The sequence below is a fragment of the Dermacentor albipictus genome, chromosome 7 (genome assembly GCF_038994185.2).
Source record: "Dermacentor albipictus isolate Rhodes 1998 colony chromosome 7, USDA_Dalb.pri_finalv2, whole genome shotgun sequence".
Lineage (NCBI taxonomy): Eukaryota > Metazoa > Arthropoda > Arachnida > Ixodida > Ixodidae > Dermacentor > Dermacentor albipictus.
Window position 1 is genome coordinate 33,269,472 of NC_091827.1, and position 15,270 is coordinate 33,284,741.

At 46.3% G+C, this 15,270-nt stretch overlaps 1 protein-coding gene across 1 annotated transcript in view; it reads right to left on the reverse strand.

Moving 5' to 3' along the window:
• Positions 1-15,270, reverse strand: part of LOC139047771 (ninein-like protein) — a 354,545-nt gene that overhangs the window by 320,018 nt on the left and 19,257 nt on the right. Inside the window, exon 2 of the mRNA XM_070521842.1 lies at positions 6,493-6,555. Coding sequence (XP_070377943.1) covers positions 6,493-6,497 — 5 coding nt within the window. The 5' untranslated portion in view covers positions 6,498-6,555. The remainder of the gene's footprint in view (positions 1-6,492; positions 6,556-15,270) is intronic.

Sequence of the window (15,270 nt, forward strand, 5' to 3'; positions counted from 1 at the left end):
GCTTATTTGATAGAAGCGTTAGAATTTACGTTTATTTCTCAAATTCCAACAAACTGCACTCAAGTCGGTCCACCTGTTGCCTCGTGAGAACGTTTACACGTTTAACATGTATTTAAATAGAGAAATCGTAGTTGACCCCTCGGGATAAAGCTTCATTTTAAAGCGGTAATATTCCTTAGTTGTCTCGTGGAATTTCACAATCGTTCGTCTTCTTACCAATAAAGGTCTTTCTCACTAATTAAGGTCTTTCTCGCCACACAAGGTCTCTCTCACCAATCAAGGTATTTCTCACCAATCAAGGTCTTTCTCACCACTCAAGGTCTTTCTCACCACTCAAGGTCTTTCTCATCAGTCAAGGTCTTTCTCATCAATCAAGGTTTTTCTCACCAATCAAGGCCTTTCTCAACAATTAAGGGCGGTACGGAGGGCGACCCTTTCATTTGCGAAGGACCGGCTTAATTAGCACAGAGCGCGCTCGACAGTTCTTCGCAACCACAGGCGTTGCACTGCGCGATATCGCTTATTCTACTCAATAACGGGTATCCATTGGTTAATGTTATAACACCCAGGCGCAAGCGACCAGTTGATGCTGAGATAACGGGCTGGGCACGCTTACCGATTAGCTCTAATGTCTCATGCTACGAGGCGTGTGGGTGCTGTGACGTTCCACGGCATCCACGATCGGTTCACATCGGAAAGCGCATCAAAATCCTGAACTCACGATCGGCCCATTAAATCACCAGAGCAACATGGCCTCTGGGATCGGTCCGGTTTCTTTACTCAATCAGACAGCCGTCCAGGAAAAGTTTGGGGAAGAGACAAAGGAAGCGTCGCTTTAGGAATTTTTTTCCTGTGATCATCCGGGTATGTTGCACGTGTGGCCGTGAATAGCTCCGGTCTCTTTGCGCCCACTAATTCGGAGACTAATGTAATCACAGCAGCAATAGGTTTTTTCACTCTCGAGTTGCATTTAAGACACTGCTGGTTTTTCAAAAGAATGGTGAGAGAAAGAGAGATTGAAATCAGAACGGGCAGACAGTCAGGTTAACCAGAATGAGACCCTCTTTTTGTTATAGGCTACACCATGGGGCCGGTAAACAGTGATAAATTGGTTATCTACCACGTGTTTCTGTCTCATTAGTGGATCTGAGACAAAATGATACATTTTTCAATCCAATTCAGCTTTATACCTGCATATGAATATCAATGTTGATGCTGTAATCACCAATCCTAGTAATAATTAACAACCTTGCTAAGAATTTTCAGAATATTTAACTTTGGTGGACATCTCGCATTTCAATGCCGAACTTCACATATCATCGTCTTTGATTCATTCAACAAAGTTGCTGAGAAGCCGGTGATATTCTGCACTTGTTATAAGATCAATCGATCGATCAATCAATCAATCAATCAATCAATCAATCAATCAATCAATCAATCAATCAATCAATCAATCAATCAATCAATACTTTTCTTGATGGAATCTTTGTGCTTATAGCGTTCATTTCTAGGGGAATGGACTCAAATATATTGTATGTGAAAATGAATCGAAACGTCAACAGCCGCAGCAATGCTGTAACAAATTATAAGAGCATCCAGACCGGACTTAAACAGCCAAGCAAGGCGAGGACAGCACTGTGATAGTAAACACTAATAATGGCACGGTGTTAATATAAAGCGGCGTCCAGGTTTGGAAGAGTTGATTATTGTTACTGCCTAACAAGTACACAGCATGTGGTACATAATCATAACAACAAAGGACTTAATTCTCACGCTAGCGAGCTAACTGACACGATAGTCACGCCTTTCTTTTAATGCGGTCTAGCGTGTCGAAGCTGTACAGGCATGAAGGACGCGATATCGACGACTTAAAAAAATAAATTCTGGGGTTTTACGTGCCACAATCACGATACGAGGATCACTATAGTGGAGTATTCCGGATTAACTCTGTCCATCTGGGATCCTTACGCATGCACCGACACCCGCCACGGTTGCTTATTGGCTGTGGTGTTAGTCTGCTAAGCACGAGGTAGCGGGATCGAATCCCGGCCACTGTGGCCGAATTTCGATAAGGGTGAAATGCAAAAGCACCCATGTACTTATATTTAGGTGCACGTTAAAGAACACCAGGTGGTCCAAACTTCCAGAGTCCCTGACTATGGCGTGCCTCATGATCAGATTGTGGCTTTGGCACGCAAAGTCCCATAATTTAAATTAACATGCATCGAATGCATGGTGAGCTAGATTTCTTTTCTTTTTTTTTTGCACCATGGCCAGCTTTGCACGTTCGAAGCGCCATAGCCACCAAGCTACCACGGTGGGTAATAGTAAAAAGAACGCCATCAGATAAAGAAACCGAGTAAAACGATTGGGAAATATAAATACTTATTCACGTCTACGCGAGGGAAAAGCAAGATGGAAAGGCCGAATTATTGCGCTGAGAAAAGCTTTTCTTTTCTTTCTAACCATCGGCCAGCCTCCCCGTGTAGCCACTACGAAGCCACAATGTAACCACTGTAGCCACTATGTAGTGGCGTAAAAAACACCCACGCTACCTTAGGCTCACGATGCAGGCCTGTTCACGAAAGGGGCAGTTCTAAAGTATCCGTTTCGTTTAGACGAACGCGGCCGGCATACAGAAGAGACCGTGTTTCAAAGATTCAACATTCTTGCACGGGCCACGAAGGCTTGACAACGTGCACCCACAACTGCTTGCGTAAAAGTTGCGCGTTACTATGACATGACCACGGTTTCGCCACCGTCTCTGTCCTAGTTTAGGTCTACAGTCTGCACCACGTTGGCTGTAGCAATGGTCCGGGGAATTAGGCAAGCGCACAGCTTCGCTCTATGTGTGCCCGGGGATCACGCAACGCTATTATTATGGCTGGCTTAGGTCACGTGTCGCCTTTCGCAACAGTACGTGCATCGCACACAACCTGCGGTCTCATCGTACGGCGACTTTTACAGAGTGTTCGCAGACAGTCGAGCCCGTACTCGTAGATTATTGCCGCTATGACTGTGAACGCGGCAGGCTCCCTCTACGTTAACGCTAATTGGCAACATGCCGCTGAGTGAAAAAAACTGCTACCGGGACCCTGGACGGAAACTGAATCAACGAAAGGATCTATTGTCGTATCGAGCCGCATCTTACTACATATACTCGTCATCTCATTTCATACCCAACCCTTTTCTTCCGTTGTATGCGAACAGAATACATAGCAGATTAGAGGACTGCAATCGGGCCTGCCTTTCTGCATTGCTTCTAATATGATGCCTCCCCCTCCCTCCCTCCCTCCCTCCCTCCCTCCCTCCCTCCCACCTCTCTCTCTCCATTTATTTATTATGGCTACGCTCAAACAAACTGTTTCAGGCAGGACGCTCAGAAAGACAAGAGCGCGGAAAGTGTGAGGAACCGTTCCCCTCTTTATTTGTTGATTTGAAGTCCACAAGAAGAAAGAAAAAGAACACAATTTGAGTAGTGTGAAAATTCTGCTGGTGAAAAAAAAAGAATAAAGAACAGAAAAGAGAAAATAAAAGCTGGGTCGCGGTGCAAGAAAAGCGCGCGTTTAAAGTCCCCGAGAAATGTTCCCGGAGCTGGGGAATATTTTTTGCCCGATCGGGCGCTCTCCTGTGTTGACCCAGTACGATAGAAAAAAAAAGAGAAAAGAAAGAAAAAAACCCCAGGTAATCTTAGTTGGCGATGAGCGGCTCATGCAAGGGCCAACAACGTTACGTATAAACAAAGATAAAGAGTAAAACACCGGCAGCAAAGTCTTATGCATATTCAGCGGACGGAATAGTACCAAAAGGAAAAAAGGCTGCGTGCCAGCGACGACCCACATTCCCGCACGATAACAAAAAAAAAAAAGAAAGCGATCGGAAAAAATAGAAAAACGAGGAATTCCCATGAGAGCCATAGCTCACTATCCCCGTGTCAAGCCGAAGCCGGGTCTCAGAAGCGGCGTGTGACACCATTGAAAGGGAAATAATAATAATAACAATGAGCAGGAAGAGAAGGGAAACAAACGCGAGAAAGAGACTCCAGGTAAACAAGACAGACCCAGCTGACTTCACATGGGATCGATATTAGTGTCGCGCTTTTTGTTTTCGTACATATTCATGCCTTCTTGCTACGCAAGCTAGAACAGCACATGCTGAGTGCCAGTGAACGTTATAAGAAAGGCGCATACGTTGGAGCGCTTGAAACACAACTGAAAGATTAGAAAGGCGCAACTGGAAGATTGGTGGGAGAAAAGTAGGGAAACGACAAAAAACGGAGACGTTCAAAAGCAAAATTCTCAATAGGGGATCAGAAAACTTGGTTGTGGGAGTTCATAGTGTTTTTTTCGTCTCATATTTAACATAGGTAGGACATTAGGCAGTATAATAGCAAGAGCTTGGTGGCGTAACCTAGCGCCCCGATCAATCCATACATCCATCCATCCGTCCGTCCGTCCGTCCGTCCGTCCGTCCGTCCGTCCGTCCGTCCGTCCGTCCGTCCGTCCGTCCGTCCGTCCGTCCGTCCATCCATCCATCCATCCATCCATCCGTCCGTCCGTCCGTCCGTCCGTCCGTCCATCCATCCATCCATCCATCCATCCATCCATCCATCCATCCATCCATCCATCCATCCATCCATCCATCCATCCATCCATCCATCCATCCGTCCGTCCGTCCGTCCGTCCGTCCGTCCGTTCATGAGGAAAGAAACAAAATAGGCAATCGCCCTTTGCGCCTACAATCAGCTCGCCGGAGTAGGTGAGCTCGAGCTTCGAACTTTCAGTACTATGAGCCGCCGGAAGATTGCATTGCTGACACGCGTAACAACGAAGCCTACGGAACTTTCCGTGAGTTTTAGTGAAGCAGACGCGCCCTCCTTTGTTTTTTTCCGTGCCACGTTCAAGAAGACGACGAAGACACGTGCCGTGATTTGCGTGAGAGCCTGTGTTGCTCGCTGACAGCTCGCAGCTCACACGCCCAACATGCAATTTTCAAGCTCACGCACCGCACTGCAAACACAGCTTGACTCGCTAACGTGACGTGCTTCGCGAAAGACCCAGACCCAAAATCTTTATCTCCTTTTCGGAGGCCAAGGGCAGCGGGAGCTTCGCGGAGGCGGTCACCATGGAAACGAAGATACGTGAAACATAAGTCTTAGTGCTCCTTCGCGAAAAAGCAGCACCTGAGTTCCGGCACGCATTCGCCAACACAGCCGGTCTGGCCGGAACATCTCCTAAGTTTTTCATCCCCCATGGGGCCCACAAGAGGAGGAGGAGGAAAAGAAGGAAGGAAATGTAGGGAAGTCATGGGATCCACAATTCAGTAGGCATGAGAATAGGAGAACGAGAATTGAAATAATTAGACTGAAAAGGAGAACACCATGAAAGGAGGACGCAAGTAATGAATGAATGAATCAATGAATGAATCAATGAATGAAGAGAGGAGGAAGGCAGAGAGGATTATGGATGGAGCAATGAGTGAATGAATTAAGGAAGAAAGGTATGAATGAGGAAAAGAAGAGAGGAACAAGTGAATGAATGAATGAATGAATGAATGAAGAAAGGAAGGAAGGCAGGAAGGAAGGAAGGACTGAAGGAAGCGATCTGCTCAATTATTGACCGATTCTCCATTGTGACGACTTGGCACGCCAAGTTTGAGACTCGTCGTCAGGAACATCATCCCAAGTGCATAGAAGAAGAAGAAGTGTAGAACAGGTCGGAGGTTATAGCGGAGGAGGAGTTGGCTTTAGGCACGGGTGGAGTTGCCTCCACGGTACCGCTCTGGTATTCAAGTCTCCCACTGGGAGGCACTTGAAAGGACAAGTAACACGCTTCTTGCATTTGGCGAAGAACGCGCGCGAGCCACCACCTTCATCAAGTGAGGTAAAGCACCGCGGGCGAACGAAACGCCCGCACGCCCAAGCGCGGGTTCGAACGAGAGAGAACTGCGCGACGGCTGGCTTCGAGTGGCCTCCGTTTCCACGGCGTTGTAGGTACAGCGTTACACCAGCAGCAGAGCGGCCGCCGAGGGTGACGCCCGAGTTCCTCCAGATGACGCTAGAGTGGTGAGCGTTGTTTCGTGCCACAACCCACGTTCCCGCACATTGCCTCCGTACAACTCGCAGTCAATCGATCTCCTCACGCGACAAAGCTAGCGATCGGACACCATTTTCAGAGCTCCGCATTGCCGCCCAGAACAAATAACGAAAAAGTCAGAAGCAATTAGAAAAATAGACTGACAAAGGCATGCCTTACTCCTCTACAGCTCAAGATTAAACCTAAATTAAGAAAAAGAGATTTATGAAGGAGGTGTACTTCAATTTTAAAGGCAAAGCTTTCATGCCCATTTTCTCTTTACTGATTTTCAGCAATTCTTGCACAAAAAAGAAGTATGGAATGGCGCTCATCAGAGATCCACGCCCGACAGTCACTTCAGCTAAATTGGTAAGGCGTCAAGGAGAAATGTTGCTAAATATGTGAACGACACACTTACCCCATGGCCGGCCTTCATACAAATGACGCCTGTGGGATCTTTTGTCAGATGCTTGCGCGTTTCCTGAGAAACAAAAGAATGATAAGGGAAAGCAGCGTGAGCGCACAGGAGTATCACTGTTGGTTTGTGTTTGCAGAGACATTTTGCAGAGCTCAACGCCAAGGAAAGGGAATCATTCAAACCTTGTGGATAGATGTTATAACCTCATGAAATCGTGAACGCGTATCCGAGGGTGTATGAGCCACTTTTGCGTGTGTTTTACCCAAGTGTGCGTAATATTTTTCGCATGGCACTTGGCGTAGCATGTCATGTCGTCAGCCAGGCAAGCATCTCAGGAGAGAGAAGAAGAGGAAAGGCAGGGACGTTAACCAGATATTTAGTCTCCGGTTTGCTACCCTACAATGGGGTTGGGAGATAGGAGATAGAAAGAGGACAGAGAGGAAACAGGTATCTCAAACATTCCATTAATGTCAGCAAGCTCTGTCTGTCACCTTTTCTCCTAAAATCTTCCAAATTCCTGTAAAAAAAGAAGTTCATTCCTAGCAATTAGGCACAGAAACCGGTGCACTAAGGGAGAAATTGACGTCGGCATCGCTTGATACTCGCTGTCCACATTGATAAAAATTTACTAGATGGTCAAGTGTGAGCCTCTCTTTCCACAAACTTGGCCGCTTCGCGACCGTCCACTTTTCCCTCTGTCAACCGCCGCATTCCTCTAGGCACAATGAAACCCGAATTATTTTGCCCATGCGCCCAGTCACCATACATAACAAATACTCAATACAAAATAAGACCCCAGGAATATGACTCACTTAAATTTTTCACGACGACAAGTTTCTTGCTATGGCAAAATTGAACATAGTCGAAGGAAAATGTGCTCAAGAGGGACTGAGAAACACAATTTATTTAGGCCATAGACTTGATATTTTGATGGGAGCTAAGAAAATACAAGATTTCCAACACATCAAACGACTAAGCCTGAGCGGTACCATGAACTGTGCTTCTAGACTTAAAAACATATTACAGTGATTATGCTTCTTCAAACCAGGAGCAACGTTGTAACGTCTACACGTTGCTGGTGCATTTGATTACCTTTCTGTGTTTCTGCAACATCTACGACGGAACCTTAACATTATCTTGCACCGAAAGCACTATTGCTGTTGTCAAACTATTAATAAAATAAAAATAAAATGAGACTACAAAAGAAAAAGAAATTATCTATACAGACATCCAAGCAGGTCAACATAATTCCTGATGTCTAGAATTAGAAATATTACGGTTGAAAGAGCGATCATGATCGATGGGGAGGTAATTAAACGAGCAAGGACCAACAACAAAAAGCAGTCATGCAATAGCAGTTAGGTTGTTGGTAATCGCTACCTTTCAGACCGTTTTGATAAACACCAGACGTTGTACCAACGTTCCCTGATCTTTAGACGTGAATTATTTAAACATGTTTGCATGGGGTTACCCACTCAACCCTTTGGAAAATTATGCAGATTGAACGCTCATGTGGGAGTCCATGTGAAGCGAAGTTTTAGTGAAGTGGCTAAATAAGTGCAATGCAAATAACGGGGTTGCATAATATTTCGTTTACTTTCATCCTATACAACGTGAAACTTCACGCAATGTTTGTTTTTTTCACAGCAAAGGTTGCAGCTTCTATATCCCCCGTGTCACACTGGAACATCACACGGTTTACTTGGGGTCAGGGCTAGAGCACTGCACAGGCCACGTGTTCAGGCCGGGCCCGGCCTGAGCCCGACTCGGTAGTTTGAAACCTGGCACGTACCCGGCCCGGGACCGAAAGATTTGCGCCCGGCTCGACCTGACTCGGCCCGGTTCAGCGCGTTAGTCCTTGGGCGTAAGCGAGGCATGGTTCAATTCTCGGTAATGGTTAAGGCACTACCGCGACACAGGACATTTTCTAGTGATAGTTTTGACTGGGTCTCGCGTTGTTGCTGATAAATGAACATGCAAAATGGAAAGAAACATTATCTATTCAACCCATTACACTCGTCCGTTAACGTGCGATATGATAGCCTGTGCTACTTTTTCGAGATAGTTGTGCCGTCCTCCAGCGTGCCCGATGTTGGAGCTCACGTGATCAAAAGATAGCTAGAGCGGACGCGGGGGGAGAGGGAGGGGGGGGGGGAAAGTGTGCGGACAAGCTTCTACTTAACCTGGCGGCCTCTCCCTCTCTTGAAGCATGGTAGGCGGTGCTGCACAGTTGTATCCTGGACATACAACTCCAGGCCACAGAACGAGCTGAAGAGGTCGCCATCAAACATCCATTGACGGCCTTCTGCCCCGCCAGAAGAAACCAGTCCTAGTCAGCCCACCTAACAATGAGGAAACAAAGTTTCTCCTACCTATAGTAGGCAGTTTTCAAAAGTCACCAATAGCATAACTGGCCTATTACGGGCCTCAGAAGAGGTCGCCATCAAACATTTATTGACGGCCATCTGCCCCGCCTGAAGAAACCAGTCCTAATCATCCCACCTAACAATGAGGAAATAAAGTTTCTCCTACCTATAGTAGGCAGTTTTCAAAAGTCACCAATAGCATAAGGGGCCTATTACGGGCCTCATGGAGACCCGGGCCTATAAGGGGCCTGAGCGAGGCCCGGGCCCTACCCGTGCCCGAAGCTGCTTGGGCCGAGTCCGCCCCGGGCCCGCAATACAGATAGCTTACCCGACCCGAGCAAGGCCGGCAGGCTGGGCCGGGCCCGGGTTTTCCGGCCTACCCGGGCCCGTGCAGTGCTATAGTCAGGGATCCCCGCACCTAATATTTCATGCGATTTCATGCAACTTCGTGCGTTATATTGCATTGTTCTAAACGTTATATTCATATAGGTACCTAGAATGCTTCGGACCATTCTTTGAAGTTTGACTAAAGTTAGCTCGGATATCCCGGATATATCCTGAATTATACCCGACGAGGAAATGACGATTACCATATCCCAAGGAAAAGGCAAAAAAAGGTCGCTTAAAGAAAAAAAATAGAAAGAAAGAAACACACACTTGACTGATGGATTATGCTGCCTAGAAAGTAAAAACTGTAGCACTATTAGGAGAGTAAACGCATTTATCGCCAGACAAGCACCTTTCAGATGCAAATAAAACCACCGTTACAAGACAAGCACCCGGAAGAAAATGTCTTGGTGTAATAAGGATAATAAGGACGAGTTTCAAAGCAGGTGAGTGCCTTTATGGGTGTAAAAACGGACTTCCTTATAGGGCGCATATAAACACCCTGAATAAATGGGGAAGTTGAGTGCAGAAATACTCATTTAATACCCTCATAGGCGTTATGTTATCTCTGTACGGCTTTGGACATGCTTTGTGTCATCAAGCGTGCTCCAAATGATAGCCGCCCCCCACCCCTTAACCACCTAGCGCAGCAAGATGTTTGGTGTTGTGAAAAGTGAACGGAACACGAAAAGAGATGCATGAGCCAGGTGTAAAGCGGAAAAGGAGGAATGACCGAAAAAAAAGAAAGAAAAACAGGAGTATAAAGTTAACCATAGGCACTGGCGACGATAGCAGCAAGAAAAAAGTCAATAAAGAAGCGTTAGAGGTAAAGACGTTGACTGAGAGCCAAGAGTCCTTGAGAAGAATAATCTGATGACAGGAAAGTAGAGCCATGAGTCAATGGCGGTCTGTTCAACCACGCCACAAGAGCAGGAAAACACAAAAACCCTGCAATGAACGCAATCAAAAGCGACGGCGTTTAAAATAGCGAACGAGAAAAGGGAACAGTGGCTACCAGAAGAAGCAAGGCCGTGTGACGGCAAAATGCGGAGGCCAAAGCCAAAGCTCAAGCCGAACTGACGGCTCCGTGCTCGGGATCGGCTCCGAAAAAGTTGAGGGCCCGCGCGATGAAATAAAATTGCTGGACGCTTGATTCTCTCCGCGTTCTCGTCGACCTCCTCATGGTCTCCGTTTTCTCTTTAACAAAGGCGAAGTTTTCTTTAAATTTTCTGCCTTTTAGTACAACGATATTGTTTCTTTGCCCTTGGTATCAAGGAGCTTAACGGCGGCTCCTAAAACAGCCAGCTTCGCCATCTTATGCACGGAAAATCAGATCGAAACAAGTTGCCTTCTTCGAGACCATGCCCTCCACTTGGCCAAGGTTGTATTAGTACCTTGAGAAGCGCGCTAGGATAAACAAGCTACGAGGGAATGGCTGTTACAAAGTTTAAAGGAACACTAACGGCTAGCATTAAATGAGCGCTAATGTTCTTCCAGGGAAGGGAGGGGGCTTGTTGTTATTCCTATGGCTCTGAAAAAAGTTTGTTACTCGATAAGCTGGGTTCAACCTCTTCTTTCTTGAATTTTGCGCGGGAAACACGGCTCATGCACATCGATACGACTTAACAAATTTAAAAGTTATTTCTGATTTCAGTCTTTTTAAGGAGATAGCTTCTCGAAACTTGTTCAGTTGTGTCGTCGGTTCTTTCGTAATGTAGTGTAGTCATATAATTAATAAATCGTTCTCCAGTAGACGTTGTCGTGATATATCCGGCCACGACGAACAGGTGTGGAAACAACGGCGCTGTCATAACCCTAGCTTTTCTTTTACGATTCTTTATTCGTTTACAAATTCTTTCCCCACAGTAAGAGTCACAGCCTAAACCAGCTTAATTCACTAACGGAGCGTAACTTGTTATTCGATTTCGCCCTCCTTAGAGACTCATGCACCTACCACAACAAGTACGTGATCATTTCTTTGCGCCTGTCGCTGAAGGAAGGTAAGCGAAGCCAGTTGTCAGGCGTACAGCAAAATGCACTGTTAAATAGAACGTACATTAACGTAGCTATAACGTTAACATAGCAAATTCCGGCTTGTGTCAACTGTATAAACGTCCAGCTTCGCGGCTTATGACATGCAGATGATTGATGGTGCTGTCATATATCTATGTACCTACGTAGTGCATCGAGAACACTTCCGCCGCCACCAGGAACTTCAGCCTTCTCAAAATGTGAAACCAGCTGCTTGACGTTCGCACCCTTTAACATTGGGCCTATTTGCACTTATTATCACCCATGTTCCGATTACGAACTGTGACTCAGTACGACGACTTAATGAAGACCCAATCCGTAATTATGCTGCCTTTTCGCTTCTACACCATTAGAAAACATTAAAAACGTTTCCGTGATCGTAGGAGTTTATTGTTCTTTATAGAGTGCTGGTGCAGCAATGCTGAGAACGAGGTAGCAAGTTCGATGCCCCAGCCTTGAGCAAATGGGAAAGGGCGAGGGAAATCCAACAACGCTTTGCGTGTACGTTAAAGAAACACGGATCGTCAAAATCAATTCAGAGCTCTCCACTAAGACGTCCCTCATAGCTTCTCTGTTACTTTGGGGTGTAACGTCAATCAATCAATCAATCAATTAGGCAAGCATGAGTCAGCAAACGAGAAAAGGAGAAAGAACCGATAGAAAAGAGAAAAGCAGGGAATTGATACAGAGCTGACAATCCAGTTTGCTACTTCTACGGAACGACTTCGACGGCGTCATGACCATGAGCTGATAAAGATTACCTAATTTGGAAGTGCGCTTCCCCACATCGCGCACTTCCCAAACCAGTAGTGATACTCGTAATCATTCAAACGTGGAACGTACGTGCTTGCACATGATTGTCACGCGTAGTTTCATGGTGGGCGCAACGTTTATATATAACATCCCGTGAAAGGCCCGATATGAGTGTATATGAAGTGGTTATGAAAGCGCCTGCGCTTCCACTAGCTAGGAAACGACCTTGCGCGAAAGTTTACCTTACAGTCGTGTTCATCACAATACCGGGTTAAGCAGCCTCTAATTAAACCAGACAAATACAAAGAACCATTCCACGACGCAACAAGCAACATCCCCACCATACTACTTATAATCTATCCATGGAGTTCGCCGTAATCCTCAGCGCTCTCTTAGATCTATCTACTGAGCCGAGAATTCCTTCTCAGACGCACTCCCCGTAATTCGCCAAACACTAACCACACACGTTAACCCTGGTTAGAGCAAAGCGTAAAAGAATACTTCACAATACCAGTATCTCATGGCGAGACAAACTGCTTAAATGCGAGAGCGAAAGCTTAAATTCACCGTATAACTAAGCAAACATCGCATAAAGCAATAACGAGCTTCTTTGCATAGCAGTAACGACTAACAGACAAAGCACGCTTAACAGGAGAGCTGGTCCACATCTCTGAATTCGCGCCGGCAAGTTTGGGTACAGGCAGGCTAAGCAGTGGCAGCGACTAAACGAATTGAGAGGCCAGCGATGGCCCGCGAAAGAAAGTTTCTGGCCACGTTCATGTTAGGTGTAAGAAGAAATTCGGAATTTCTTGCAACTCCTATTCCCAAGAAAATGCACTCGTCCTGGAGCCAAACTCAATATGAGAAACAGCAAAATGCACCACATATAGACAGAGTGTCGTTATAGAGAGAGAGAAAAGAAAAGCCCGAGAACGAGAGGATCAATTGAAACAGGTTTAATTTCGAGTCAGGAAGTATAACTGCGTCCAATAGGGAAGGAGCCGTAATGAGATCAAACGGGAGCCAAGCAAAGACGGGGGCCGAATTTAAAGGAGGTTCTAAGAAAGAAAGAGAAAAACAAGAAAAGAGGAATAAACGTTAGGCTTTAACAGTGTTAAAGTGAAATGGCTCCTCGAAACCTTCGAGTATTAAATGGACAAAATAAAGTTTCCGAGAACCCGATTAGGAAAAACAAGCCATAACCGACTTGCACTGTTCAGATGCGGGTATCAGCTCGCATAGACCGCCTCGGTAGATGAGGATGCCCTTCAATCCTAAGGCGTCCACAGTGAATAGGCGCATTGGGACGCCCCATGAGAAACTTATGCCCCCACGGGAGTGGCCTCCTTTCAAATCTTCATAGGACCCCCTTCCGAGATGAGAACCCTTACAGGCAACCGAGCACCGGGCCAGGGGGCACATCCATTGACTAGACAAACAGGTGGCGGCAATGGGATTCGATCCGAGTCCCTCCCGCACGCAATGCGCCCGTTCGTGTGCGTGAGTGTGTGCGTGAGTGTGTGCGTGAGTGTGTGCGTGTGTGCGCGCGCGTGTGTGTGTGTGTGCGTATGCGTGTCTGTGCGTGCGTGTGTGTGTGCGCGTGTGTGTGCGTGTGTGTTGCACAAGAGAAGCATGCCCGTGATCGTGGCCTAACGGTTTGAGCTTCGGGCTGATTCTGTATAGACAAAGGTCCAATCTCACCATCGGTCACATATCTCTTTATATCATTATATACGCACTTCACTCACCTCGGAGGTATCTAACAGAAAACTCCAACGTGTGTCGAGCGTGCCCAAGCGCATCGCAGTGTGCCCGAAATCGCAAGTTTGTAAAAATGGTACAAGAACGCCACTTTGATAAACGATAGTGTGCAAGGTCACCTGTGAAGCACTTGCGAGCTGCATTCGAGACGGGAAGAAGAAGAAGAAGAACAAAACTTTATTCGTTGAAAGAACTTCGTTGCCCCTAAAACGGGGTAACGCCTTGTGGTCGGGCCCCTATTCCAAGGCACCGCTGGCCCTCGCTATCCTTTCTGCCCTGCGGACGAGCCTGAGCTGATCCCCAAGGGCGGAGCTGGATAGCAATGCCTCTCACCTCGCTCTCGTGTTATTATCTTCTTGTTCTTCTGTGTGAGCTGTGCACTCCCATGTGATGTGGTAGAGCGTTAGTGTGCTCCCACACCACGGGCATATGTCCTTGTATGCTGTTGGGTAGTATATATGCAGTTTATGTAGGTTTATGTATGTGTCTGTGACGGGAAGATTGTAACATTCTAAGTATTTAGGGAATAATGTGCGCAAAGTTCTGTCCTGGTTATTTTTTTATGTTCTTAACAACCTCACTGAAGGCGACTCATAGGCTAAAAAAAATAATTGACCAAACGGACATTCACACAATTAAGTCGCATAGCAAACGCGCATATCTCACCGTAGGGGCTTCATGACAAAAACAAAGAAGCAAGAACAACGTGATTCAGTACACTTGGGAGCTGTATATATCGTGTGACAAGAAAGACCTTGCCACTTCTTCCAATTATATATGGCCCCGCCAGAGAGCTACGGATTTCGACGGTGAAGGCAATGTAATTTTTCCGTTGGGCGAATGTCCGCCGAAAATAACGTCTTTTTTTATTTTTCTTTCCAGAGAAGCGGCTGCGACGATTCAAGGACACCAAGGTCTCGTAAAATCTAAAAATTTGAAGATAGAAATGCAGAAAAAAAACGAAACATAGTGAAAAGAAATAAAGCTTCCTTTCCTGCAGTGATGTGATGAAGAAAAGTTTTAAAAAGAACGCCTGCGAGGTTGGCAGAAAAGGGGAGAGAACCACCATGTGAAATGGTTTCGCTTTATTTGCCCACTGCTTAACGCTAAACTTTTCCTTCATTCTGTTTTCCATTTATTTGTGTAGGCAGTTGCACGATGATTTACAAACGTGTGGTTTTTTTTTTAGAAAGCACCCAACGGGCAGATCTGGAACTGCGCCCTATTGTCTCAACAGCCTTTGTTCCTTTATTGCGAAACAAAAAAAGAAACATAATAAATAAAAAAACGGAAATAAGGGGACGAATTTCGCCCCCGCTTCTTTTCCCGGACTGCTCTTAATTCCTCGTTCTCCATTTCCGTCCATGTCCGTTGCTGCCTTCTGTTCGCCGTTCTCCTTCCTACGAGTTCCCGACAGCAGCGACACCGTGCGGCGTCACCGTGTCTCATTTCCGGGAACGCGAGTCGTCGTGGCGGTGGC